This window comes from Aythya fuligula, chromosome 6 (assembly GCF_009819795.1).
Source record: "Aythya fuligula isolate bAytFul2 chromosome 6, bAytFul2.pri, whole genome shotgun sequence".
Taxonomy (NCBI): domain Eukaryota; kingdom Metazoa; phylum Chordata; class Aves; order Anseriformes; family Anatidae; genus Aythya; species Aythya fuligula.
In genome coordinates, this window is record NC_045564.1 from 8223627 (window position 1) to 8251423 (window position 27797).

General features: G+C 39.9%; 1 protein-coding gene across 1 annotated transcript in view; it reads left to right on the top strand.

The window, feature by feature from the left end:
- The window catches only part of SPAG16 (sperm associated antigen 16), a 381187-nt gene that overhangs the window by 211190 nt on the left and 142200 nt on the right, over positions 1-27797 (top strand). Inside the window, exon 12 of the mRNA XM_032190097.1 lies at positions 6598-6783. Coding sequence (XP_032045988.1) covers positions 6598-6783 — 186 coding nt within the window. The remainder of the gene's footprint in view (positions 1-6597; positions 6784-27797) is intronic.

The following is a 27797-nucleotide window of genomic DNA, read 5'->3' on the forward strand; positions in this document are numbered from 1 at the left end:
AAACTTCTTCGTTGGTTTACAGAATATCAGTTTAGGATTGATTTTTGCATTTTTGAAATTAAATTCTTTTTTTTTTTCCCCCTCAGCTTTGGTGGTAAATGAGGAAAAGGCAAGACATTTTCATGGTTATACTTCTGAGTATTCTAGCATTCACCTTCTGTATATATGATATTTTATGTCTATTAATAAAAAAGGAGTAAAATTGGGTTTAAGATTATTTTGAAGGATGTAACATATTACAATTAAGGTATGTCTTAGACACATACAGTCCATGAGGATAATGAAAGCAACAGCCAAAACAAACCATGGGCCTCAAAAAAATAGGGGTTTTAATACAAAATATCCCCTAGAAGAATTAACGTGACTCCAGGATTAAAATAATAAAAGTGAACTACATCTTAAGGCTGTATCTTGAGGTTACAAAATCTCTTGGAAGCAAAATATTTGCTGCTGTGAATGTTGTTCAAATGCAGGCTCAGGGCTTTGGCTGCACATGCCAAATTCTCCTGCCCTGCCATCCTGTTCCCGACAGTGAGTACTGGGGAATGCCCAGACGTGGGTAAGAACGGGAAAAGCATTTGTGAAGGCTTATCTCAGTACCCTCCTGGGCTCTGCTGCTCATTTCAGAGGAGTTTTGAGCCAGATGCTGTTTCCATGTAACCCTTGATGTATTCCTCTTCCAGGACTCCGTGCTGTCTTCCTCTGCACTCGCAGAGCATTGTGTCCACACCACCTTTTAGCAAGGAGCCGGGCAAGTCTCCTGCCTGCTGTGGAAAAAATCACCTGTTGTCCTTTCTGTGTTTTCTTACGGGAACCTTTTTAATGACCTGTTGACCCCAGGCTGTTTTAAATTCAGCCAGTTTTCGCCCTCTCTCTGGTGAGAAGCAAACGAGTGGCTGTGACAGAAACGCACCACGGCAAAGCAGGGCAATAAAGAAGAGTAATGATGACTGTGGAGCTGAACTCAGGCTTGGCATTTCCATCCCTTCCCTTGTTTCTAGTATCAAATGGAACAGAGTGTGTTTAAATGCTGCTCTCTCATGACCTGAGGTGGACCTTACTGGTAGGTGTGTGCTTCCCTAATGCAACCATCTGCATTGCAGTTCTTTGCCTTGTTCCCTAGCAAAACGAAGCTTACAAGGATGTGCTCACTGTGCTGCTTCTGCACAGGTTCCTTACCCCCTCTCTTGTGCTCCCCGGTAACTTTTAACCTGCAGGCTAACTCTGACAGAGTTTGAGAGACCCGAGTCTGAAGGATGGAGCAATTCCTAACATAGATATTTAATCAACAGCTAAGGTGATGGTGCTAGGAGGCAAAAGACACATCCATAGGCATTCAGGCTTCATTAGCTCTGTTTTTCATGGAACAACTCTTTTCTATTAAGAGTTGCACAGCTGTACACTAAACACTTCCTTCTTTCTTCACTATCTTTCCTCTTTAGCTTATCATATAATGTCACCAAAATTAGTGATCTCTAACAGTATTTGCAGTTCTGCCCTTGGGTTTTGGTGTATTTAGGGTCTACCAACTCTGATACTGCCAGTAGTCCAGTGGCTTTTAGAAGCTTTTGTGCTTTAGAAGATATGCATAAATAGGAGTAAATAAGACAGAACATTTTTCCAGTTGCTTAGGGTTGATTTTACTGTATTCATTTGCCATTGTAAAAAGCTGTTAATCCTGGAACATTTTAGACTGCATGCTTAAAACGTGTTGCTGAGCTGCTGATGCTGCCCTGCTAAGTTCCCATCAGCTGCTGCAGCTCTTCTAGGACACAAAACTTGAACACAAGTGCTGTTGGTTTTAGTGCATTGCTTTGAGAACTGTTATTTGCCAGCACTGTGTGTAAGGCTTTGCTCCCCTCCTCTTGATTTAGGCTGTAACTGTCTCAGGAAAGGCGCTGCCTCTTGCTTTATGTCTGCAGAACACCAGGCATGTCTGCACCGCTGCATAAATAATACATACAAGTGCTAGCAGCACAGATGTTGCTCCGTTCACTCAGTGCTGTGTAGAATAGAGCAGTGAAATTGTTGCCTTGTTCACAGGACTGGTGCTGACAACTGCTAAAACTGATATTGCTGAGATTAACTCTGAAGATGAGGTATGGTGGACAGGGAGCTCTGCATTGCTGTTCATTCCTAAATAAACTGGAGGGAAAGGAAATGTAACCTGTCCGCACCTGTACTTGGAGTAAAGCTGACTGTGAGTGCTCAGTGGTCATGAAGAGGTATTGCTCTGGTAGTTTTGGGATCCTGAGAGAGAGACCCTCAGGCACATGATGGCCTCATCCATGATTTTGGCTATGCAAAAAGGCAACCTGCGTAAGTTTTTTTTTGAAGGATGGGGTTCGTGGTCAGGCAATCTTCAGATTTTCCCGACTGGTTTTGCCTTGTGGCCTTCCCACAAGGGGCCCTATCTGCATCTGCCCTGATGCTGCCATGCTGGTCAGCTTTTGGCAGCAGGGCACCATCCCGGGAGCTACTGCCGACATCTCACCTGCATTCCCTGAAGGAAACCATCATCTGAAATGTCCTAGGGCAATGCTGAGCCGAAGGGGGTGCTCTTGCTGAACGTGACCCTTTGTTATTGATGTGTCTGCAAGTGAGTAAGGTAATTAATTGAAGGAGAGGCATCTTGCCGTGAGAACAATGAATCTAGAAGAAGGAGGACTATATAGTGAAAGGAAATGTGTGTGTTGAGAATATGAGGGAGGGAAGGTTCGTTCAGGTTTACAAAGTTAATGGTCCATCTGCTCCTGTGGGCCGTGGAATGAGTTCTTCCAAGGATCTCTCCTCTCTGCACATTTCAGGAATGATAGAATATAGCATCGATGGAGTACCTGAAATCAGTGGAAAGGTAGAATCGTATCCATATTTGCTACTAGGGAAAAAGACCAGTCCCTAGAAACAGTGTGGGGATTATGGGTGTAACAGGCTCCATGGTCTAGAACATTGTCTGGAAAGATTATTCTGCACAAAGACTTGGTTCCGAGCTGTGCAGGCGTATTTCGGTTGCTCTAGTGCTTTGGTCAGCTAGACAGCCTAAAGAGAAAACCCTCAAAACAAAGCAAGCGAGACCTTGTAAAGCCAACTGATTGGGTCTGAATAAGCAAATACACTGCTAGTTTCTTTAAAAATAACTAAGTTTATTGCTAGCACCAAATTTCTAGAAGCTGTCAAAGTTATTTACATAATTTGAATGTTTGAGTTGACAGAAGAAGATCAGGTTTCTGTTGTTCTTGTCTCCTAATACATTGTCTGGTTCCTTGATTTGTTTGGTGAATACAAAGAATTAAAAGTGTTTAATAGCTTCTGAATTACAGATACACACATGGCACAGAACTAATTGGAGCTTTCTCTGTTAGTGATCAATTTTAAATTCAAATGGAGATTATGTATATAGCTGTTGATAATTAAGGCTGAGCATATACTGTTGTATTTCCATATGGTTTTATATTAAAAATCAGTATGCATTTTGTTTGAAAATCCGTCAAACGTTAGAGGATTGTGTGGATATTATAACCTGACAGGCTTAATCATTAAAAATATCCACTTTTCCTGATTTATTTTTTTCAGATAATCTTGTTTCACATGTATGAAGTGATTGTGCAATTAAAGAAGAGCTGCAGCTCTGTGTGATGAAACAATACCTGTGTCTGAGCATTTTACTGCAGGCAAAAACAACAATCAGTCTGTCTCTCAAAACTTCTCCTCCACAAACCGCTCTTTTGTCTCCACGAGCTCTGCTTTTCTCCCCTTTGGTCTGTGAGGAGTGCTAAACCTCATTTGTAACTCTTTCCCCTGCCACAGATTGCCAAATTGAATCCATTTGTACTACCTTCCTGCTCGTATCTGTTTTCTGAAAGATTTTCATCACTGCCTGGATGGTGTCTTCTTAAAATTCAGCCCAAGGAACCAGTTCTTCATGTGGCATTTTTGGGATTATATATTAAAAAATGCATAAGCAATAAATCTTTTTTTTTTTTTTTTTTTGCGATTCACAACAGTGGCAGTGCCTGCTGCCCTCTGAATCAATTATAGATTTCATCAGTCCCACTTTATACCTGCTTCTGAATTTGTTTTAAAATAGATCTTATTTCATAAATGTATAAAGGGTATGGTAATTTGTCATTTCATTAATTTCATCCATCTCCAGAAGTGAGATCTAGGTTGAGTTATTAAAAGTACAAGTGTTTCATTAATAAAAACACATTTATTCCTAGCGGCTTGACAAATCAGGTTCTCCTCCTGCAGCCCTCACTCACTTTGCGCTTTGCTGTGTATGAACGTGCCTCAGAATTACTACTGGGCTGCGTTCAAATTTTTGAGAGATTAAACTCACAAAGCTTTGTCTTAGGTAGGGGAACGTATCTGCCTTAATGAGGATGATAACGGTATTTTCACAGAAAATAACAATCTAAACTATAAGTGTTAAAAAATGGTCAAAAGTTTAGTTAGGTGATATTTCATAAAGGCAAAATTCCCCTTAAGATCTATCAAATAAATGATGCACATTTTTCAAGCTGTCTGAGATGCTTTTATGAAGCAATCTGGCAAACATCTATTGGAAAAGGAGGTAAGGAAGAATAAAACCGACACATTATATTTTGACAACCTTTCCCTTCTGCCCTCTTTTCATCTTTTTCTTTTATTCTTTTTTTTTTTTTTTAACAGCAACAGTGAACTAAATATTTAGATAGTCTAAGTTGAACAGCAGCATTGCTCAAATCAACCAGCAAGCAGTTTTACATCCAGAGCTTTGGAAGAAGGACTTGTACCACCTGCGCTAACATATTTCCCATTATTCAGATAAAAACAGTGTTTATTGGATCCTAAAGGCTAGATCTTTTTACTGATGTTGGTGAGGTAACAGCAGAGAAATGAGTCTGAATACCCAAAGTTAATATATTTTAGGCCTTCAATTGTTTTTGTAACTAAAATAGAAAATCTCCATCATGAATGCAGTAACTTGGGAAGGCTGCATTAACTTTTTTCAGCCTTTTTAAAAGGCTCTGAATAGGTGTGGATCAGTCCATAACCTTTCTACTGGGAAGACTGGTAAAAATGATACTAAGAAGCAAAATTTCGGGATCCCGGGTGCATTTGTATTACTGAAGCACACTGGGAGGTGTGGACACAGCTTTGGAAATTGTCTCAGAAATCTATTAGAGTTCTCTGAAGGGCTCGCTGAGCATTTGAACAGGGGAGATCTCATAAATTCGGTACACTTGGATTTTCACTAAATTCTTCTTAAGGTCATTCAACAAAAACTCTCAAAGAAGCAAAACTGTCATGAATAAAAAGGAAAAATCTCTTGTGAGTTTAAAAACTGGTGAAAGGGTAGGAATAAAATGTCATGTTCAGAATGGAGAAATGATTATCTGAGACCCGCAGGGATCTGTGCTGGGACCGAAGTTATTAAGCTGATCTTGGAAACTGGGGAAGAGAATGAGGTGGAAGAATTGCTCATCAGAATAATTAGGGCAGTGGAAATGCTGGTTGCATGTAAAGAATTGCAGGAGAAGAATTCCAGTTGCAACAGTTGACGATGAAGTGGCAGATGAAAATCGACGCAGATGAACGCAAAGTAATGGGGGTCTTCAGCTTTGTGGGTGAAATGCTGTGATAGGGAACCTGTAATGTCACAACTGGCTTGGAGGAGGTAAATGTGTAGTCAGTGTTTACTTTTCATCACAATATTAGAATTAGACGCATCAAATGAAATGAAGCAAGGTATTTATGACCCTCAAATAATTTGTCACACAATGCCTAATTAAATTTTGGAACTCTTGACAAAAGAGACTGTAGGTACCAGTGGCGTGCATATGTTCAAGAATTAATTTGTCGTGGCAAAACCAGTCCATGGATGGCTGTTGACTAGGAAGATGTACAGCTTCTGTCTCAAAGACATCCTGAGCCACAGCCTGGGGCTGGGAGAGTGTTATACCACTCTGCTTATTTATTCTTGCTGGTTTCTATTAATTAAGAATGCACTCCTACTTGTGGTGTAATGTAAGTTGCTGAACCACGTGGACCTTTAATCTGCAACCGTGTCCATGCTTCCATGCAGTAGAACCATACTAGATAATACCTGAAGTTTTGGCCACGCAATCTGAGTTGGATGCTGTATTTTCCATTTATGTAATGCACCAATGAAGTAGACAGTGAGTGCGTTAGCGTGTCTGTACTGAGTCACAAGAGAGAATATTAGGATGCTTAAACAATAATTTATATGTAGCAAATGCTGTGGATTTGGCAAATAAAAAAATTCTTCCGTAAAGGTATTTTATTCTATTTTGAAAGCTGTTCCCTGGGCTTAAGTTATTTTATCAATAAACTCATAAATGGGCTACAAAAAGTAAGAAAGTCGTTTCTGGAACCCATATTTACTTTCTCATGGAAGATAGTTACTTCACATCTTTTCTTCTCCTTTGATAGCACATTTAATACATGACTGCTTCATCTATGGTATATCAGGAAGCAGTGTTAAGTAAAAATACGATTGCAAATAAATTTTTATTCATATGCGTTTTAATGTAAAATCTACAGTTGTTATTTAACCATTTTTTCTAAACTACTCTTTATTTTTCCTTGCAACAGTGGCACCCAGTTGGTCACCTCAAGTGGGGATGCAACAGTGCGAATCTGGGACCTTTCAAAGCGTGGATGCATTCTGACTTTGGAGGGACATGCCCAAGCTGTATGGGACTGCTCGTGGCATTCCTGTGGTGATTTTGTTGCTTCTGCCTCTATGGACAGCACCAGTAAAATATGGGACGTGAACAGGTATGGACTTACTGGAGATACTTAGCTGATGGATAGCTTTTCTTAATAACCACTGTTTTGTGTTTTAGCCCACTTGGAGAGATGTCCAGCACCAATTTGTGGATCTCACTTTAGGAATGTGAAAGGATTAATGGGGGTGGTGCAGAAACAACAACTTTGATATCATTTACTAGATAAAGGCTTTACAAATTCAAGAGCTGGGAAGGAGTTAAGATTGTGCCATGAATGGTATTTGCTTTCATTTGGCATCAGTGGTTCTGTGCTTGTTTTTGTTGTTGTTATTGTAGGGTTTTGTTTGGTTCTAAGGTCACAGCTTTGTGAAACTTCAATATGTAATTTAAATAAGTAACAACAAAAAGTTAATTTGGTTTTCTATTTTGTATTTCTAGCTTATGAGCACAACAGACTTTAATTTTAGGTTAGACAAGTGGAAATTTATTTTATTCGTTATATATGTTTTGGCAAGGTGTGAGTCCTGATTAATAAATCAGCTATACCTCTTCATTTTCTTTATTACTCAGGCAAATGTATTTTTATGAAGGTGCTTCTGGAAATACTAGTATATTCCCGCTTACCAGTTAATTATTAGTTCTTCAACTTTATTCAGTTATATTTGAGCTGACATATTTTGAATAATGTATGCCTTAAAGGAGTGGAATGGGATTTTGTTTTGAACTCTTCCTTCTAGACTCCTGAGTAATTCAGGAACAGTATTACTGACACCCCTGCACTGTATTTGGTCTGATTTCTAACAACTGAATGTCATCAGTCCGCGGATAATTCTCCAGTCTCATTTGTGTTTTCACTGGTTCTTTATCATCCAGTCCTCACGGGTTTGCCATTTCCTCTCTGTCTTTTTCTTCCTTTGTATCTGAATGAGGCAAAATACTGCTTCGAGCTTGTTGGCCACAACAGGGAAAGAAGCTTCACTGAAAAAGCAAAGGGACACTTTCTTTTCTCTCCCATTTTGTCTAGATCAGCCTCAGTCTGCTGCAATTGCAGTGAGCCCTGCAACCAAGACCCCAGAGCCCTATTTGGGAGCACGCTTGGTGAAGCTGGTTCAGGGTTTTGGTTGTAAGTGAAGTACTTCATGTATGAGTTGAGATTTTTTCAAAATTTTATAATTCGGTCAAATATGAACAGAATTTTTATTTATTTATTTATTTTTGAGAGCTAATTAAAACTCTGTCAACATCAGATTTTTAGCCTTGCCTTCAAATCATGAAATGGGGAAGCATTAAATTATAATAAAGCCATTGTTTTCAACATGAGATGAGCAATGTATCCTTTCACTCCCCTTATTCTTAAAAGTGGATGAATTATTTTGGCTAAGCGGAGAACAGCAACTAAAACAAAAGCTTGAAACAAATGTTCAGGTTTCATAAAACCACAGACAAAAGAGTTTTAACTTTTGACAAAGTTCAAGGCAATTAGAAGTAGGTTTTATAACAGAAATTGTCAGCCAGTTCTGATAACAGATGACGCTTCCACCCTCACTGCCAATAATAAGGATTAATGGTCAGTGTTCTGCTGAGAAATGAAAGCACTGGAAATCTATTGTATCGTTGCCTCTTTTCTTAACCTGTTGTTGCATTTTAATACTTTGATCAGCCTTTATGGCATATGCGTGACCTTTAAGAAATAATACTAAGAATAGCTTTAATTTTATGTCAGAATGGGTTTGAATTTGCATAAGGGAGGTTTTGTTTAGACATTTTAAAATATCTTCTCCACCAAGGAAGCTTTTGTAGTCAGAGGTATCAAAGCAAATCTTCATCGCCACCCATGCCTCCCACTCACACTCATTAACAACTCTCATTTCTACCTTCAGCGTATCTGATGTGCATTTTGCTTTTGAAAATAGGAGAGTGAGGAGTGCAGCCATGATGTGAAAGGCTAGTTATCAGCATATGATTAGTGAGACCCTAAGTCACGCAAAACACTCAGTGGCTGAAGGGAGCAGGAGTGCTTAAAAGGGGAATATTCAGAAGCACATAGAAAGCTTCACTTGCACACCCCACTGGTGGACTTCCAGTCTGCTCACAATAAGAGTCTATGGGTTTATCTATGTTACATTAACTAGGTCCAAAAAATCAAGTTCTGTTCAGCTAGTCTGTTTGGATGAACTTGCAAGGTATGTAGAACAGATGGTGTACACACTTAATACTACGTGGGTACAGCAGAAAAATGAGGCACTCTCGAGAAGCCTATTTAAAAAAAAAAAAAAAAAAAAAAAAAAAAGGGATTTGATGACAAGACCATGATGGTTTCATGGTTAAAACATCTTGCCTGGAGACCTGCTTCTGCAGAACAGTCAAGTGTACTGAATTCCAGTGAAAAAGCAACCCATACAGAATACATGGCAGTATGTGGAGAGAGGAAAAAGAAGTTATTGACAGATTAACTTGGTATTTTCTGTTTGGCTTGTTTATTTGTTGGTGCTTCTATATAGAAATGCTACAGAAAAGAACCCGCAAAGTATTTTGGCTTGGCAGTACTACTTGGCTAAGCTAATTGGCTGAGTTTGGCAACACTTAATCCTAGGTGTTGCCCATTGTGCCACCTATAAATCTGTTGTGTGCCTGGAGTTCTCTGATACGCACGAAGCCAGCTGTGCTGTGTACCATATAAACCCCATTTGGACACTTTTTACAGTCTGAGTGCATGCAACAAAACAGGAAGGTGGAGCAGGCTCGCCACAAAGGTTTTCAGTGCTTAGAAAATCTTTTTCTTCTCATCCTCCCAGAATGTGTGCTTATCTGCTCATCTTCTGTAGACTTCTCAGGTGTCTGCCAGCTGCCACGAGCTGTCTCTGAATAGGGGCCGGAGCCCAAGATAATGTGCTTGTATTAGGGTAGTATCAGTGATTGCAGGTACTCTGCTTAATATAGTGATTCATTCTTTCTACTAAGAAGGAATTAACACTTTATAAGTGAGAGTCTTTATAAGTCTTTCTTCCCTAATATATTTAAATGTATGCCTGCTTTCAAAATGAATATTCTTGGAAAGCATCACATGGGGGCAGGGGGCAGCAAGACAAGGATCAGAGCTACTGACTGTCACCTCTCTATAAGGGATATTACTAAAGGTACTTATATTTGTGGCATTTATTTACTTACATTTCTGTAATGTTTGGTAGTTGTCCTTTTGTTTCCAGATTTCATAAAGCTGCTCTTGTATATTAAAAACATACTTCTAAAAATCTATAAACAAAACTTTTGAAATTACTAAAGCAGAGTCTTCTGTACTTGAAAACTTGGTGTCATGAAAGTGGGGAGGGTTTTCCTCTTTAAACACCGAAACCCAAGGTGCAAATTTCACAGTTGTTGAATTCATTATTAGAACCCAAAGAATACAGGGTGTGTAGCATCCCTGAAATAGGAAAGGTTGCCAACAGTTTTAATAAATTATATAATTGTTTGCCAATGATAAGAAAATCGAGCTTGCTAATTGCTTGAGTTTTGTTTGACTAGGAGGTGAACCTATTGCCAAATTAATTTTGCTTGCAGTAGGTATTTTTCACAGGCATTTTTGTTCTGTGTAGGTTGGAAGGGTCTGTCATATATCTAGCCACAGATGACATTCCTACCAGGCGGGTAATGGGAGGTAGCTTTAGTTAAGTGTTCTCTGTGACAACTTATGTGCCCTTTATCTAAAGGTCTGTGCTGAGTTTAAAAAACAACAACAAAGAAAACACCAAGCAACAGAAAACATTAACAAACAAAAACGCAAGCACCTTTCATCCTCTCTGAGGAGACAAATGCATGCTAAGATGCGACCATTTTCCATGTTACAACAGGGCTTGAGGCAGGCTGAGCTCTGATGTTGAAACTTCTCAGTGCTTTCCGCTGGGAGAATTGGCTGCTTTTAAAGGAAATGAAAAATAAAATGCCATAATATCCATAAAAAAAAAAAAAAAAAACTAATGTACCTGCCATGGTTTGAAAAGTAGAAAACAAAACAGCAAAACCCTGGTATATCTCCTGTCTTCAAGGCTATCCCATCTTTTTAATGATTTTAGTGAGCAACTTCAACAGGAAGTGAGGGAGGGAAGGAAGGAGTTTAGAAGTTGTAAGTAGATTTTATTCAGCAGCACAGCTTAGATTGAAATATATGGTCAGCCATGTTAACAGCTCGGCAAACAGTTCCAGGATTGTTTTCTCAGACCATAAATTCAGACTGTCAAAGTCATTTTGGTAGGATTAATTTCAATTATCCAACTGTAAATATCGTCAGAGATTCACAGCCTGATCTCTGATATGCAAATCCAACTGAACTTCATATATCTCATGCAAACACAGGCGGTTATTTAGTTTTGCAAACACGTGCTGTAGACTGTATGTTAAATGCAAAAAAATGTTATTTATGTTTTAAGCTTGAGAAATTATGGGCACCGAGGCCAGAACATTCAGGATTAATGTACAACTTTTTCCCCTCTGGTCTATCCATTATATAGTCACTGGGCCAGTTCTCTGTTCTTCTCTGATTCCTTTTGGTAGTGCAGAACATGGCAGAATTAGGGTACAGAGAAATGTAATCGTGTGCTGTCCTGCAGCACGCTTTGGGGGGAATGAAGGTATGGGAACGGGGGCCCTCGCTGGTTGCTGGGTTTTAATCTGCATTTTCACTTAACTTCTTTGCCTTTTCACTTAACACAATACGTTCTGTCTAGGACCCTGTCATTTCTCCCATGCTCAAAATTGTATTTAAAGAGTTCAAAAATATGTAGTTGTTTATGCCGATCTTCACTCACTACTTTGGTGCAGTTCTTCAGATGCAAATTAAAACAAAAAGAATATATCACTGTCATTGTTAATTAACCTGTACAACCACTAATACAATATCTTGTTGCTAAGGTGTTTATATCTTCTTTTACTTATTTTCAAATAGACACAAAATAATTGTTGACTACTTTTGCTTTTCTGGCCCCAAATTGGGAATTTTCTTTACTTTATAAAGAAAGAAAGACACAAAAGAATTCCTGGTGTATTTACATAATTCCTTCTTTTGTTCTTTAGCCTACATTAAGCAGAGGCTTAGCTTCTGTTATCTCATGTCTCTGCTTGATCATTGCTGGATTTAGTTTTACTTCTTCCCATAGGGAGCATTTTAATTTTAGGAATTTAGAGGGAGGGTAGTGTGCATGTAAAAGAAATACAGCAGGGATAGATTCAGTTTCATTAGGAGGTGATAATCAGCTATAGCTTCCCTTGGAATAATACTGCGCAATGATGATGATGCACACTTTTTATTTTTAACACATCTTGACAGCGTGTGCAATGCAAGACATGATTAAATTGATTTTAAATTGCTATGATAGTGTTTTTTTATTATTTTGCTTTAGTCTCAGTGAAGAAGTTCATGTTGCTTGGCTTAACACGTTGGGTAGTCAGCCTGGTTGCTTTATACCATCAAAACCACTTGAAGACACAGAGCTGAGCCTAGGTTCCTTGGGCTTCTTGTACATTACACTCTGTTGCATTTTCTTCCTTTTCCCTTATGCAATGGCCAGCTTTGAAACGAAATACCGACCGTCAGGTTTGTAGCTATTTCTCACACCAATACAACCATCCAGATCAGGCCTCTATCAAACCTCCATTGAAGAACCTCATGAAGATTTGAAAACACAGTCCCGGTTCTGAGCCTGTACCATCCTTGTTGAAACGCCCCTGGCTAGGGGCTGGTGCCTGCCTTGCTTCTCAGTGGGATGGGAACGTGTTTCACTGATGCCCGCAAAAGCAAAGCTAATCTCTTTTCAGAAGAAGACGAATGTCCTCCAGGAAATTAGAAGGCAGGCAGAAAAACTTGAGGGAGCCGTGGAAGGCCCATCTTTGGGTAGTTTGTAACGTGTGTCCTGACAGCCCTTCAGGAAGCACTTGCCATTTTGATAAAGGAGAATTCCCTTTGGAATCCTCGGAGTAGTACTACGGAGACAACCTGCTATTAATCCCTCAAATCAAAGAGAGGCCCGTGCCCGAGCCTCCAAATTTATAATTGTGTTAGAGTTCCATAACACATTTTTCAGGACCAAAGAAAGTCTAAAACCTAGCTTTTATAATTCCCAGAGTACCAATTGTAAAAATCAATTTAAAGATGTGAATTATCAGGAAAGAAAAAAAAATCATACCTAAAGCATAGCTGTTGGGTTAAGGGGAAAATATGGTTTAATCTCCGCAATACTAAAAAAGATGAATCTTGAAGTACAAAACCAAAACGCCTAAACTCCACATTGTAAACTTCTTTGAACTTGTACAGAGTTGCAAAAGAAAACCGGCACTGATTGGTAAGGAGAGATGTTTAATATGGTCATGTATTTGCAAGTGTAGAAAACCTGACTGGTTGTGCCTCATTTTCAAGGAATGCTTGAGCTGGGCAACCGGTGCCATTATTTCCATTTGGTGAGACCAAGGGCAAAGGCGTAGTGCTTCACTCAAGGCCGTGTAGTTGGTTATTACTGAAGCCATCATTGAAAACATGACTTCCAATTCTTCGGTAACATTAAAAAAAATAATTAAAAGATAAAAATAAAAAAGTGAATGTTCTGTGAACTGCCCTGCGTGATGGGAAGAAAGCAAAACAAAGCTGGATTTTTAGTAGTAGTATAGGTCATGAGAAACCTATGAGTATGTTATTTCTCTGTGCCTTGAAGAATGCAGTCAGTGCAATGCTGAACTTGCTTGTAGTTGCACAGCAATGTTCAAAGCTTACAGAAATTAACAGTGTATGCAGTTAGCGGTATTACAAAGGCCGGCAGGTTTCGTGCTTCATGACACAAATTAATTGTTTGGGATGCAACTGAAGCATGCCTCCGTGGAATAGCCCTGTGAAATGTACAGGAATTGTGTAGCTTCTGCTGAAGTGTTCGTGTGGCTGGCTGTTGGCTGCAGGTCTAGAGAAACCAGTGGTGTTTTTTTTTTTTTTTTTTTTACTGGAACTGTCTATGACAATTCATGTTGTACACGAGAAGCATATTTGAATTTCTTAGTAACTAGAATGACATGGCATTTTTTTTAATATCGAAAATATTTCAGGCCTTTTTCTGTCTTTTCAACACTTCCGAAAAAGCAAGAGCTTTGCATTCTGGTTTCTGCTACTGGTCTCAATGCACAGCACTATTTTTGACCAAGGGAAGGGCAAAAATCACACTGCTACTTTTTTTGTTTGTTTGTTTTTGTTTTTGTTTTGTTTTGTTTTAACTAGGCTGTGGTGGATGGAGCTGCTTTCTAAAATGTCTGAGATCTTTTCTCTGTAAATATTTCTGGTGGCTTATCTGAACTCTACATTCAGCTATCTGCAAAAAGATTTATGTCTTTTTTTTTTTTTAAGGAAAGATGCATTTGATTTACAAGAAACTGTGTATCTTATTTTATTTCAGTAGCTTCCCTGCTTCTATTATTTCAGCATCCACTGTGGCTTGGAAAACTGTTCAGAGGGTCAGTATTTTTCTGTGTTCCCGTTGCCCTCTGTCAGCCCAGGGATGCGCAAGTTTCCTAAATGATGTATAGCTGGCTGATGGATTCCTCTTGGACAGCAGAATGCTTGATTTATTTGAACTGCTCAACTAATGCGATCTTCAGCAAGTTGGATGCCTTTCTACTTGGTTTCCCTTAGTTGTCAAAATGCCTCCTAGATTCTCTAACAGCTGGTTCAAGAGCTGGCTACAAGGGATGGAAGGCTTCTTTCCATCAAATCCTAGCCACCAGGTCCAGAAAACGGAGTCCACTTGATCCTGAATACTGTAGTAGGCTCAGTCGTTTTCTCTCTTTGATAATGTGCATGTTGAAATCCTTGTCTTGTTCCCCAGTGTGCAGGTGTTATAACTATAGCTCCTGCAAAATGATGTCCAGATCTTGACAGGGTGTTTCCCTTGTCCTGCATTCAGTATTCAAAGGCAAAGGAACAGCAGCCAGACATTCAGCACATTATAAGTGATAGTGTGTTTTTTTGTCTACATATCCAGGCTCATTATCTAGTTGTTTTATCTCTCCTTTGCATTACATCCACTCATTACTGGCAGTCTTTTCTTTGCCTAACTTGTTTTCCTGGAGATACTGTCTTAGAGTATCTGAACCAAAACAAAAATGAATTGTACCAACAGAGAGCAATTCATACGGCGGTGAAAGATGTCAGATATTATTACAGAATTCATTGAAGACAACAGTTCATTAAAGTGAAGTATTTCAATCATCACAGCCATATCCTGTCAGTACCAGTTAGGGCAAATATTACATGGATAGTCTGTGATACACGGAGTACTGTTACCCAAAACCATGTGCTGCAACACAAGTGATTGTAGATTGTTTCTCCACTCGTATCTCCAGTGAATAAACAAGAGCAGGAGGGTGTCCTACCATTCATAAGCAGCAGTGTTTGGATAGGCATCTCCACTTGAATGTTCAACTCTTTTTAGCACCGTTTATCTTCTAGTTTGAAATTACACGAGCTGGTCATTAGATTTCAAAAGGGAGGTCTGCTGTAAGGGATGCCTTTCTACATATACATCTCTCTTGTTTGAATTCTTGTCGTCTGGCTCCAGCTATTTTAATTTCTTTTTTTTTTTTTTTTTTTTTTTTTTTTTCTCATTTAACGATTCAGACTTTGCAAAAACCATCCTTAAACAATGACTCCTTACATACAGAAAAGGTCTCCTGGCTCCTTTATTGAAGTTGGAAGACACAGAATTGTCTTCTTACCTTCTTAGAATGTTAATTATTTATAATTTTCAACCCAACAGTGGATTCTTCTATCAGTCATGTTCTTCAAAAATCTCAGGGCTAATTTCTGTCCTAAACCTTTCCATGAATGGTAGAACCATATACACACACATACATATATATATACATATATATATGTGTGTATATATATAAAACAAAATTAATTTGGTACTATGCATGGATACTTGTTTGAGACGTATCTCAGAATCTTCTGAGTGGGCTTAGGAAGCTGTAAAGTTTCTACATAAACTTATATCCCCATGGTAGAAGTGTTTAAGTTTATGAACTATTTACATAGCCAGTCTGAAGCCTCTCATGAAAATACTTTTTTTTCCTCTTGCCTTAATAGGGGTGAGGATCAGGATAAGACAACAAAAATGCTGCCAACTCCGTTTTTTGCATTTCCAATATTCAGAGCAATGTCTTGCAAAAATCTCATTCTAGACTGGCCAGTATCTTTCCCACTTCACCCTCTGAAAGACAATTTTTATGCATACATTTACTGAACTCGGAGCCTGCAAAGGCATGTATATCTGTTGGAAACCTATTAAATATGTATTGGAATTATCCAGATGATGCAAAAATGATGAGTTTCTTTATAATTTAGTATTGTTTTCAAGCATATTTCTGTCACCAAAACAAAAATTCTAGCTAATAATATTCCTAATATTTCAACTGCAGTAAAATGTCATCAAAAATTGTGAATTATTTAATACAGAACAGATAGGCACGGACAGTTTTTGTTGCACAGAGGGCATGCCAGTAAGCTGCACAGCACAAACATAGCTGAAGTTACACTGGTACCTCCACCCTGAAATTATATTTCTGATATATGTAAAAACAAACACACAATAAAACAGCATACGTGATGTTCTGCAGTTCTGTTCTGCTGTTTCAAAAACACTTCCATAGATTTTCAGATCAGTGTTTCATAGTACCATAGATCTGAGCTCACTGTGTTTGGAAGATTAAGACGAAAATAAGGGCTTGAGGATGCAGTATGCAGCAGTGGGTGTGAATTCAGCAGCTAGCACCAGAGGTTGATGAAAACTTAATTCTGAGTCTGTGAACTTTTTATGTAGTTCTTAGCAGCTTATCAGTCAAGCCTTGACAATGCTTAGATGACATATTCAGCACCGTCCTCAATAGCATGAGCTAAGCGTTGGTATCTGCAGCTAAAGATCTTAATAGTCTCTTGCTGGAGATGTAATTCTAAAAGGATGAGAAGACATCACAGCTTCTAGAACGACAGTGCCAGTATTAAAATCTGTTAGATTTCAGATGCCCTGGCTGGACTTCTGGGACTTGAGATCCCTATCCCTGAGCTTCTTTCACACATGCTTTTAGATGTACTTGATGGGTGGAGCTACTTCATGTGAAGGTGTGTTTGAATAGGTTCAATTCCAAATTGCAAGTTTGAGGTCAACATGAGGCTAAGATCATCCCGTTCTGACAGGCAGATAGTTATCCAGCCTCCCCCTGCTCTCATGTGTCCCACTCCCAAGAGCAGTTGCTGTTTTTTCCAGGCCTGTGCTGTTGACCGCTGAAAACATGCTGCTAGGAATGGGTTCAATGCCCCAGAGTCTTCTGATTTTCTATCAGACAGAAGCCAGATTCTTTTCAAAAGGACTCAGAGGCACACTTGTCAAATTTATTTTGGTTAATCTTTCTGCACTGAAAACAGTTGGATGTTATTTCCATTCATGCTTAAGAGTAGTTTGTTGATGACATTTAAATATTTTAAATTCATTACAAAATAAAGCAAAGGACTCTCTCCCCCTTGAATGGGGATGTATACTCACATCCTTAAAAGAAAGAAACTAAACCAATTTTCTTATGTTTTGTGTGTATGTATTGAGCTACCCTTTCCTTCCAGCTGTTGGCAGAGGGAGGCTTTCCAGCTGTATTTGGGAGACAGGTATAGTATAGCAATGGGCTCTTAAGAAGAAAGCAGCAAATCCAAATGGGGAGAGGTAGCCTTGGGAATTCAGCCCTTCACACTCTGTGTTTGAGTCGTTTCCCTGTTGAAAGCTCAGAGGCAGTCCCATAGTTACAACGATCATGAAAATGTACTGAGCAAAAATGCCAGCACCTGGAGCTTAAATCAGGAGTCCAGGCTTTTTATTCCTCACTCCAGCAGCTGCTTATTAGAGAACCTAGAATGATATTGTTTTTGTTGTGGCTCTGTGTCTAAGAGCACAGCAAATCCATTATTCATAATATCTTCCCAGGTTCACAAAGGCATTGAATAGTGCCGCATATCTCCTTGAAGGTGCCACCCACTCAAATCCATTTTATTTGGACAAATAGAGAAACTCTGCACTGAAGAAAACCAATTTGAAAACACACTGAAATTCATTTTCTTCACTTAAATATTAAAGTGCTTATATTTATTGCATTCCAGCCATGTTGTACTGTTTTCAGAAAGGATTTGCTCATTTAATAGGTCTAAAGGAATTTCAGTCATATTTAAAATGTAGAAGAAAATAAACTAACATACGACAAGAGCAACACTGCTTTTTGTGCTGTGTATCTGCGCTCCGTAGATTAAACCTGACCATTAATATTCTGTGTAACTGCTAACTAATTTACACCACCACGGTCCTGGCCCAGGCTCTCTTCGTCCTCTACGCTATTGCAACTGGCTGTTCTGTTTGTTTGTTTGTTTATGTATATTTATTTACATATATATGTGCAGTGGTGTTTCATTTGGAAAAAGAAGGACTGGAGTTCCTGGTTTGCAATATAGGAACAAGTAAAGGGAGACCTTCAACAGTGGCCTGTTGTTACACTTTGGAATTTGGTAACACAGGCTTTTCTTCATCTGACTTTTTGGATAAAGGTATTTTCTTTTGTGTATCTGAGCATATTACAACAGCTTCTGGCAGATTCAGTGGTGGTGTTCAGATGGTTTTGTGCCCAGCGCATTGGCATGTGGGCTTGCTGAAACCTCTTTACGTGTCTACTGAAAACTGTACGTTACCTCTCTAGCTTTACAAGACATTGCCCAAATCTGGGTTGGGTTTAAGATGTAGAGATGTCAGTCTAATCTCAAATATTTTAAAAACAAGCACAACAAAATAACAACAACAATAAACTGGTGAAATCATGGAGTGCTGGTATTGCTTTCACTATCCTATATGGAACTATAAAGTTGGGACCAGCAAATGGATTCTGAGGTTAAATTAGTGGTGTTTTTTTTCCTCTGGTTTCTTTGTTGGTGCTGTTGTTTGTTGGCATTTTCTGGAGGGCTGATGTTGAATTAAATTAGATGGCTTTTTCTAAAAGCTGTGTGGATGCGGTTGAGTTCTCTAGGTTTATGCTGCCGGGTCTTACAACACCTACATGGGTCTTGTTTCAGCTGTCCCCTTTTGTCACTAGCTTTACAACAGTTAATTTTTCCTGGAAGGGAGGCAACAAATTGTTTTAGAAACAGCGAGAACCCGTGTCATCCGTCATGCAGTTTAGAACTGACTCTTAGCAAACGCAAGGCCCGGGAGGGACGCTTCCCACTCTTTAGTAAGACAAGCCTTCTCTGTGTCAGCTTCTCCAAATTCTGGTCAAGTCACATAACAAAGCTCTCATCAAAGCTGATGTGAGCGGGGTGGGCTCCTGTCATTTAATATGCACAAAGGGTTGAATCCCTAGAAGTGCCTGAAGGATTGATTGAAAATCTGCTGGAGTGGGCACGTGGTGCCTTTTGAAAACCCCATTAAGCATCTAATTGATTATTTAGGTACCCAAAAGCTAAGAGAATCGGAGACTCGGCTTTGTCAGGGAATTTGGAAAGTCTCATCCTAAGTGAATAAAATTACAGAGAAATACGGTATGATAGATTTCCACAGGGTGAAGTCAGAGTAAGCTATTTCGGCAAGTTATTTTAGACTTCTATGTTACATTAAAAAAAAATACTTTTATATACTGTTAGAGACTTGAAATCCTATAAAAAGCAATAGTTTATTATTACTTTCGTCAGTGACTTTTCATAAAAAATAGATCAGATCATTCTCACCAGACTGTATCAGGATTCAACAAAAAATGCGCTTTTCAGTTCAGCATGCTATGATTTGAATGAAATGCCTCACAAGCTCTGTTCTTTGGGCAAGTTAGGACTGGGAGCCACGGTTGGTATTTCTCCTTGCAGTTTGTATCAGGAAGGGTGCACAGATGTCAGGAACTTGGGAGCACAGTACGTGGGGAAATACAGCTTGTAAACCTGCTTCTGTCCACTGTTGTTCCTGGAAACTTATGATTTGTCAGTCAAACCTTTTTTTTTTTTTTTTTTCTTTTTTCACCACTGTATTTAAAAAGTATGAACACATTTCATAAATCACCAGTCCCCTTCTTTCCTTCCTTTCCCAGAGGCAGAAGAGCCAAAATGGTATCAGAAGAATTTATTTCCTAGAACCAATCAGAATTTTTCAAAGCGCATTTTGTCTTGTGTTTTTGTCTCAGTGTATTTTAGAATGGTGTTGAAAGCGTTAATTCTCACCGGAGAATATATTGAAAGCTTTTAAGAAGGTGTGACTGCTTCAAAATGCCTATGTTTCTACATTTTTTTTTTCATTTTCACATTTATTTCTCTCAGCATTATGTGTGACCAGTCAATAGTGGCGAATATAATGCCATGTTCTTTACCTACTAACCTGATCAAGTGAAAGAATGAAGTAAATGATGGAAAGGGAGTGAATGAAAGAGCAGACCAAGGAAGTCTCAGCATTCTTGCAATGCACCAGGACAGAGACCTGAATATTAAGCGTAGGTGGCTCACCTGCTCCCCAATACTTTATTTGACCAGCAGAAGCCTAAAGCTGTACAGCAACCCATTTGAATAGAAAAGCATAAATAGGATTTATCCAATTTAAGCATTAATATGATGAATATTCACGCACACACAATTCAGGTGCTTGGCGGTGATCCACGGAAGCTAATGCACGCTGTTAACTTTCAGAATCAACAGCGGTAAGGCCTTGGGGGAACTGATAGAGCTCTATGGGGTCAGCCAGAAAAGGCAGAAGCTTTACCCACACCTTTTTTGTCAAAAAGAAAAGCAAAAAGAACAAAAAAACGGCAGCTTACGTAGCCACTGCAGAAGCTGGGCATCAGCTGGGTGCTGATGTCAGCGGTTCCAGTAATTGCGGGCAACCCGCTGCCGCCGGGGAGCGAGCCTTTGCTTATTCTGCTGCAGAAGTGCTGAGCTGAAAGCATGCTCGTACTAGATCTGCAGTGTTTAATGACGGCTTAAATGGGTTAGATCTATTTTATGATTACGGAGATTGTGCTTATCTGATTATCTGGTACCCATCTGCCTTGAGGGAGCAGGACATAATTGTTTAATAAAATAAGGCTCTGGTTTTCAATCAGGGGGTTCTGGTGCTCCCATCTTTAACTGCCCAACAACAGAAAAAATCCCTTAAGGAAGCTTGATTTGCTCTTAGGCTCAAAATATAATACGAGCATCACGGCGCACCTTTCTGAAGCTTGGTGCACCTTGCCCCGGATCGCTGTCTGCAATTCTGGGACAGATGATTATGCTTTCTAAATAGTACCAGGCATCGCGGAGGAAGAGAAGATTGTGTTCTGGTTGCTGTCCAAAGGACTGGAATGACATTTTATTCAATAACTACGAAATACAAGAGCTGACCTTGGAGGAAAACCACTTCAGATCTTGTCATTCAGAGGGCTGGGACCATTGGTCTACAGAAACTTGGTTTCAGCTGACTTTATTTTTTGCACATAGCCAGACTGGATGGGAAAGTTAGAACCAGGAAGGGAAAGTTTAATGCATGTGTGTTGAGTTTACGTGGCAGAGGGAAGAACTGAACCTGGATTTTGAAACTTGATTGAGAAATCCAAGGTGTGCAATCCCAAATCACAATAGGAGCAGGTACCAATGTGTTTTTTGTTGAGTCTGTATCCCATAATGATGCGTTACTAGTGTTAGAGGAATGCCTACTAAGTTGAGTTCCTTAGAGTACAATGAACAAATTTATTTCTCATTTCTGACTGAGTTCAGGAGGTGAGGTAAGTGACAAATTGCTAAGTATTGCTAGGTTAAAAATACACAGAACCATTCCCAGCCATTCATCTTAATGATACTTGCAAGCAGGACCAAGGTTCTCTATAGGACTGAGATAGTCCTTGAAAAGGGCTTAAGTTCTGTATTTTTGGGTATAAATGTCTACATCTTATTCCTGTCGCAGACTTAGTTTCAAAGTCATTTTTATTGACCTAATTCTTACCTTGGAAGAATGTGTCCCTTTTCAAATGCAAAATAATTGAAATGTGAAGCATATGAAAAGATATCTCACTTCTGAAAAATCTGGATCAAAAGTAACATGCTTCTGTTCAAAGTGAGGTAGCTGAAATAAATTAGCAGAGTTGTTTTGGAGCCCGGTTTGAAGGGAAAGTGAGTTTTTGCAACAGCTGTTGGCATCAGCTGAAAAATGTCAGGTGCTGCCAGCAGTCAGGCGTTGACTAGCCAGATTTTATGGAAATGTTGACAAGGTACAGAGTTCAGCTGAGCCTACACGGTAAAAGGTAGCAAAGAAAGTATTGCAATCTGTTATGAAAATAAACGTGCTATAGTGCACAGCTTTCCAGCTCGGCCCTTGTCCTCTTTGAACCAGCTACAGTGGTAGGGAAGTTTCCTCAGCTCTGCAGGGAAACCTTGTTTCAGTTGCTGCTGTCAGTCTCTGTGTTGAGATAGCTGTGCAAGTACCATTTTCTGATGCTGTTTTTTGGCTAAATTTGGCAAAATAATCTATCTTCTTGGATTTAAAGATGTGCTCAATTCCAGATTGCATCTGTAAAAGATTCTTCCACACCACTATATTGCGTTAGGATTTAGTTTGATCTTGTAATTGTCAACGCTCTTCTTCTGGTATGGTGAGGCTTATTTGGGGGTGCACTGTGGTTATGCAAGTTTAATTACATTGATATAAAGTTATAGCATTAACTGGAAAAGAACAAAAGCATTGTAAAACATTTTTGAGTAAAGATCATATGCCTTATTATCTTCCCTTTTAAGAAAAAAACTGTTTCACATGGAAAATTCTTTATCTCGAAGCAGAAAATAACACAAATTATACTTCTTACACAACACTTCACTTGCTCAAAGAAATGGAAATGGAAGATGTTAAGAGACTAAATCTTCATCATACTAGTGAGCAGTTTCATTATTCATATTTCAAGCCAATAACAGAGGAGACAGATTATTAGCACACACCATTAGTTTTTCACACTTTTTGGTGAAAGCCGAAGTCGAATATTATTATTCCTGTGATTCATACTTTTCACTCATGTGAAACATGCAAAGCTATTGTCAATCATATTTACTATTCTCAGTGCTTACCAAAACGGATCCTGCTTCTGAGCAGTATTCGAATCACTCAAAGGACATAATGTAATTGTCTGTATTTATTTCTTGTCTTTTTTTTTTGCCAAATAGTTCCAACCAAAGACGGTACCTGTGGAAGCCTTTTGTTTGTACAACCCAAACAACCATTGCCACTCCATGCAGAAACATGCTCAATAATCAATGGCAGACAACAAGGGTTCCTATTATGTCTCGGGATAGCACCAGGCAGTGAGGTCTGCATTCAACACCATAGCAACCAGTGTGCCCTTAAAACTTTGCATTTTTGTTTGCTTGTTTGGTTTTGTCTGAGAGTATTTTTTTGTGATCTTAGTAAACTGAGCAGCATCTCACTGGTAGTGGAGTTTCCACACGCTGAATAAGTGCACCAGCTCCGCTAACACAGGTGGTAGAGCTCTTCCAGAAAGCCCTGACGGTGTTATAATGGGCTCTTCTTCCAGTAATGCACGCTCTCTTACATAAGTTATGTGGAACTGAGACAAATAAGCATTTTAATCCCAAAGGTAAGGCACGAAGTTTTGCAACCTCTTTCTGCTGCATTTAGAGAACAGTATTTCAGGGGCTGTGATTGTTTGGCTCTTACCCAGTCTCACTGCAGAATGGAAATCTGACCGCAGAGTTGCTTTCTGATGGTTAATTATAAATTTATTAGGGGAGCTTTGACCAAATGTCCCTCACTATTAGACCTTGCTGAATCTGAAGTTCAGGCTATTAGACTTCATTTAACGTAATGCATTGCCCTCTTTTTCTGTTCTGCGTGTGCTTTTGTATTTTTTGTGTTTTCAGGTATGTTCAATTTTCCCGTTCTGGGTATTGTTTGCCAAAGAGGCTCTTTCAACTTACAGAAATAGGACAAAGTAATTTTTAGAACAGCAAAATATGTAAGGAGGCAAGGTCCCTGGAGATGAAATAAATTTCCAGCGCAACACAACACAACAAAATAGCTCTCCTGTTCTGTTTGGATGTTGCTGTTGACTGAGCAGCTTGTTAACAGCACACAAAAGCATCGATGCCAGCAGGGCTGTGCCCCACTGGTGTAGCACCATGGAGTCAGAGAAGCCCAAAGGGGTCTGCTGAGTGGGGAAGGGGCGCAGATGAGCTTTGGTGGATGCTACAATGCACCTGATTCCCCTGCTTTAGGTAGATTTCAATGCTTAGGTGATGCTTACAGGATCCAATCCTAAGGTCCTTCAAGTAGGCAGGGCTGGGGAGCGCTTGATGGGCTCAGCCTTCCTAAAATGAGATCCAAATTTAAGGGTCTGCCATGCTGAGGTGTTGCCCTCAGAGCTGTGCTGGAAGGCAGGGCTTGCAGCACCCACTAGGCAAATCTAGCCGGGACTGTGGGCGTATCTGGAGGCATGGACACATCCTTTGTGCATGTGGGGGGCTGCCCCACATGTGTGGGTCTCCCCTGTACGAGCAGGAATGTGCACCAGGTCGGTCATGGCGTGAGCTGAAGCAGTGCTGCTGGTGGTTGTGTCGAGCCTTGGTGAGCTGGTGCTGGAGGAAAGCTGCCACGCTCGGTTCAGCTCCTGTGAAAAGCAAGGGGAGAAGAACTCGGCCAAATTTCGGAGGAAAAATCTGCCCTCTGAGAAGTAAGATGCTGCAGGCTTTCAAAGCTTGCCAAGCAAGACAAAAATATAGCTATTAATGACTTCTGCCTTTTCAATTAAACGGTTTGATCCATTTCAGAGCTCGTGTGTTTTAAGGATAGACAGGTAACAGGTGAAGTTTTGCCGTCTCTCAAGGAAATCTAGGAAAAGGAACACCATTTTACTGCAGACTTGTAAACTTGCAGAGTCAGATGAGCAATGTTTGTTTGTATACCTAAAATATTAGAAAACCATTGATATCATGTTTGGGGCTTGTTGGTCCGTGGCTAAGCCTCCCTAGCCCCTGAGCCTTTGCTTCGCTGTTGGCAGGAGAAGAAGGAAAGAGGAAGGGAGAGAATTGCACCCTTAAACTTATCAGCTCAGTCCATACCGCTGCAGGGCTCGGTCTCCTTTTACACGCTCAATTTACCGTGCACCAGACCAGAAGTGTGAGCTGTCAGGCTCCCGTGGTGATAAACCTGGATCCGGCCCTGCTCCCACCGGCACGGGCAGCAAACCTTGTGCTGCTCCCAGGAGGAACAGGACTTACACCCCTGCTCGGGGGCTTTGGCCAGCCCTCCTGGCCCCAAGGTGATCACCCTCTGATGGGAGCAGTGCCAGGAGGTGTTAGCACCTCGCCCTGCTTCCTCTCGCTGCCTACTTAAAAGGTGTCACAATTAAAATTATCTGAGTTCGCTAGCGTAGAGCGATTTCGCGTGATTTAGTAAGTCGGGAAGAGCTCCGCAAAGTGATCCTTGCCAGGGAGCTGCTGACTTACAGCTTCCTTCAGGCCGGGGGATCGCTCATTGTTTTGCAGAGCTCTCAGACTCCGAAGATTAAAATGGGCCACGAGTGCTGGCTATTAAGATAAATTACACACAGAAAGATTAAATTTATATTTTCCTTCCCAATATTTATAAACATTCAAGGAGAGCTGTGTACCTCTTCACAGAAGCAGTAGTCGCATGTACTTCAGCCATTGGTTTTCAAAGTGTCAAACAAATGTTATCTTGAAAGCGGGCGCAAATGAATATTCAGAATGTGAAGAGACCTTCATTTTATTGAAGATGAGTAGTAATTGAGCCAAGTGGCGCATATTGACAGCATCTCGCTGGCATATATCTTTTCAGAGACAAATATACTTTACAGAGAAAGTGTCCCCACACATCAGTGTCTTTTAAAATGTGTTATATTTAGTGAAATAATGGGTCAAGAAAAAAATGGTTGTCATAAGTGATGGTAGGTACTTTTTACTGAAATACTGGTAGTTTTACATTCTTGACATGAGTAATTGGATGTGTCATATGTGAAGCTACCTAGAAATAAAATAGGGGTCATAAAATGTAAAGACATGATAGGACGCATTTATAACAGCATAAAACAAACTGGCATTTTAATGTCTTAAGCCAGCCCCTTTGCTATGCTTGTCCATTGATCTTGGCTAGAAAAGTTCTGTGCCTCATTTAAACACGTTTTGGAGATAAAGCTGTATAATGGGGAAGCGATGGGATTTGTTTTTGTTAAAAGTATCTCCTTGTAACTGCTGCAATCCTATCACTATAACACGGTCAGAAGCTGGTCTTGTGTGACCTTACAAAACTTCCCCAGAAGCGCTGCGTCCGCGTTCGTAACAAGTGCCTTTCTGGTGTAATTTACCTTGACATTTTGCTTGATAGGGATTGCAGGTCACATGGTAGGGTGTTACTCAATAGGCATGAAAAAGGGTTTGGTTTAGTGCTCATTCAATGGATTTGAGAGTGGTTGTTGGAAAGGAAGGTGCAGCTCGAGAGCGTTTGTGCATTTAATGCCCTCCTTGGAAGCATGTCAGAAGGTGGATGGTAGAGGCCCTGATGTGAAAGTACGTGCTTGAATCTCATTAATTCCAATTGATTGTATGGGTGCTTTTAACTGCTATGCCTGAAATGTGGTTTAATACGGTACAGCAATAAAATGAGTAACACTGTCTAGTCAGTGGAACAGCATCACCGCCCATTTTTCCAATGAGAGTTCAACACAGAAACCCCAGCCTTTAAAAAAGCATCAAGGAGGCAGTGTGTGTGTCCTGTTTCCATAGGACTGCAGGTAATCATGTGTGTTTCTTTTTAAAACCCTATTTAAATAGTAAAAGAATTGGCCACGTGTAATCTCACTCATCTCTCTGGTTCGCTGTGTGCCTTTGGAAAGGAGCATTAAGCTGATGCGGAGCACCGTAGGTTCTCCAGCGCTTCGCACACGGATAGCCTTAGCAATAAATATGTACCAGGCAGCCATAAAATGTTCCCATCAGGGAGTACCAGCTGCTTCTTACTGAGTTTTAACTCTGTCAGGGCGGATGTGCAAGTACCCAGCGTAAGAAATCTCCCCACTGCCTGCGTTTGTTTTTCAGTTGTCGTACAGACAACGAAATCCTGACCCAGGGTATTATTTGGCTGCTATTGCACGTTAGCGTAGGGATGGCAGAATGTTAGTACTCGGTGAAGTCTTATCTAAGTGGAAACATCTCGTATCTTGTTTTCAGTGCAGTTTTACTGAAAGCCCTTTTGAATTTGAATGAACCATTCTGGATTGTGATTCTCAAAAGCAAAGTCTCTCAAAGAATCGAGCAAGTGCATTTTTCTCCATCATTGTTGAGCTGGTGATATCGAGAAGGGTGTGATTAATTTAAGTGCCAACGTTCATGGTGTGGGTATATGCCTACAGCAACCTGTCTGTGTTTGTCTGAACCTGCTAGGAAAAACTGGAGAGGGAGGAATAAAGGTGCTGATTCACTGAAGGACATCATTACCTTACTGGTTGTAAGGGAAGGAAAATGGACTTTGTAGAGAAAAAGAGAACACTGAGGATAATGAGTCATGAGTCAAGATGTGCTAACTGGTGGTTTACGTTGAGACATCAGTAATAACGCAGGTAATGGACGAGGGCTGGAGTCAGTATCTGAGACCAGTTCAGAACATGACGTGCAAAATCCTGAGCTACAGAGCTGTATTTGTACCAGGACGTCATTTATTAAGGACCCATCTCTGCATTTAAACACTGACAGAACTACAGATGCCTAAGCCACTACTCACAGATGATACTCTCTCTCTTCCCAACTGAAATTATCAGACGATGAAGCTTACATCCATGAGGCAGTGTGTTCATAAATAGAAAAAAAAAAGCATTAGGTAATGAATATTGCTACAGATTTATTCTAATGTAGATAAACTTGAGCCGTTGGATAGAAATATGAGTTCCTATGAGAAGCAGGGTGATGATCTACCCTTTAGATCAGTTGTTTGTTTTTGTTTTTTTTTTGTGGAGAAAGAACATCTAAATAAAATGTTCCCCTTT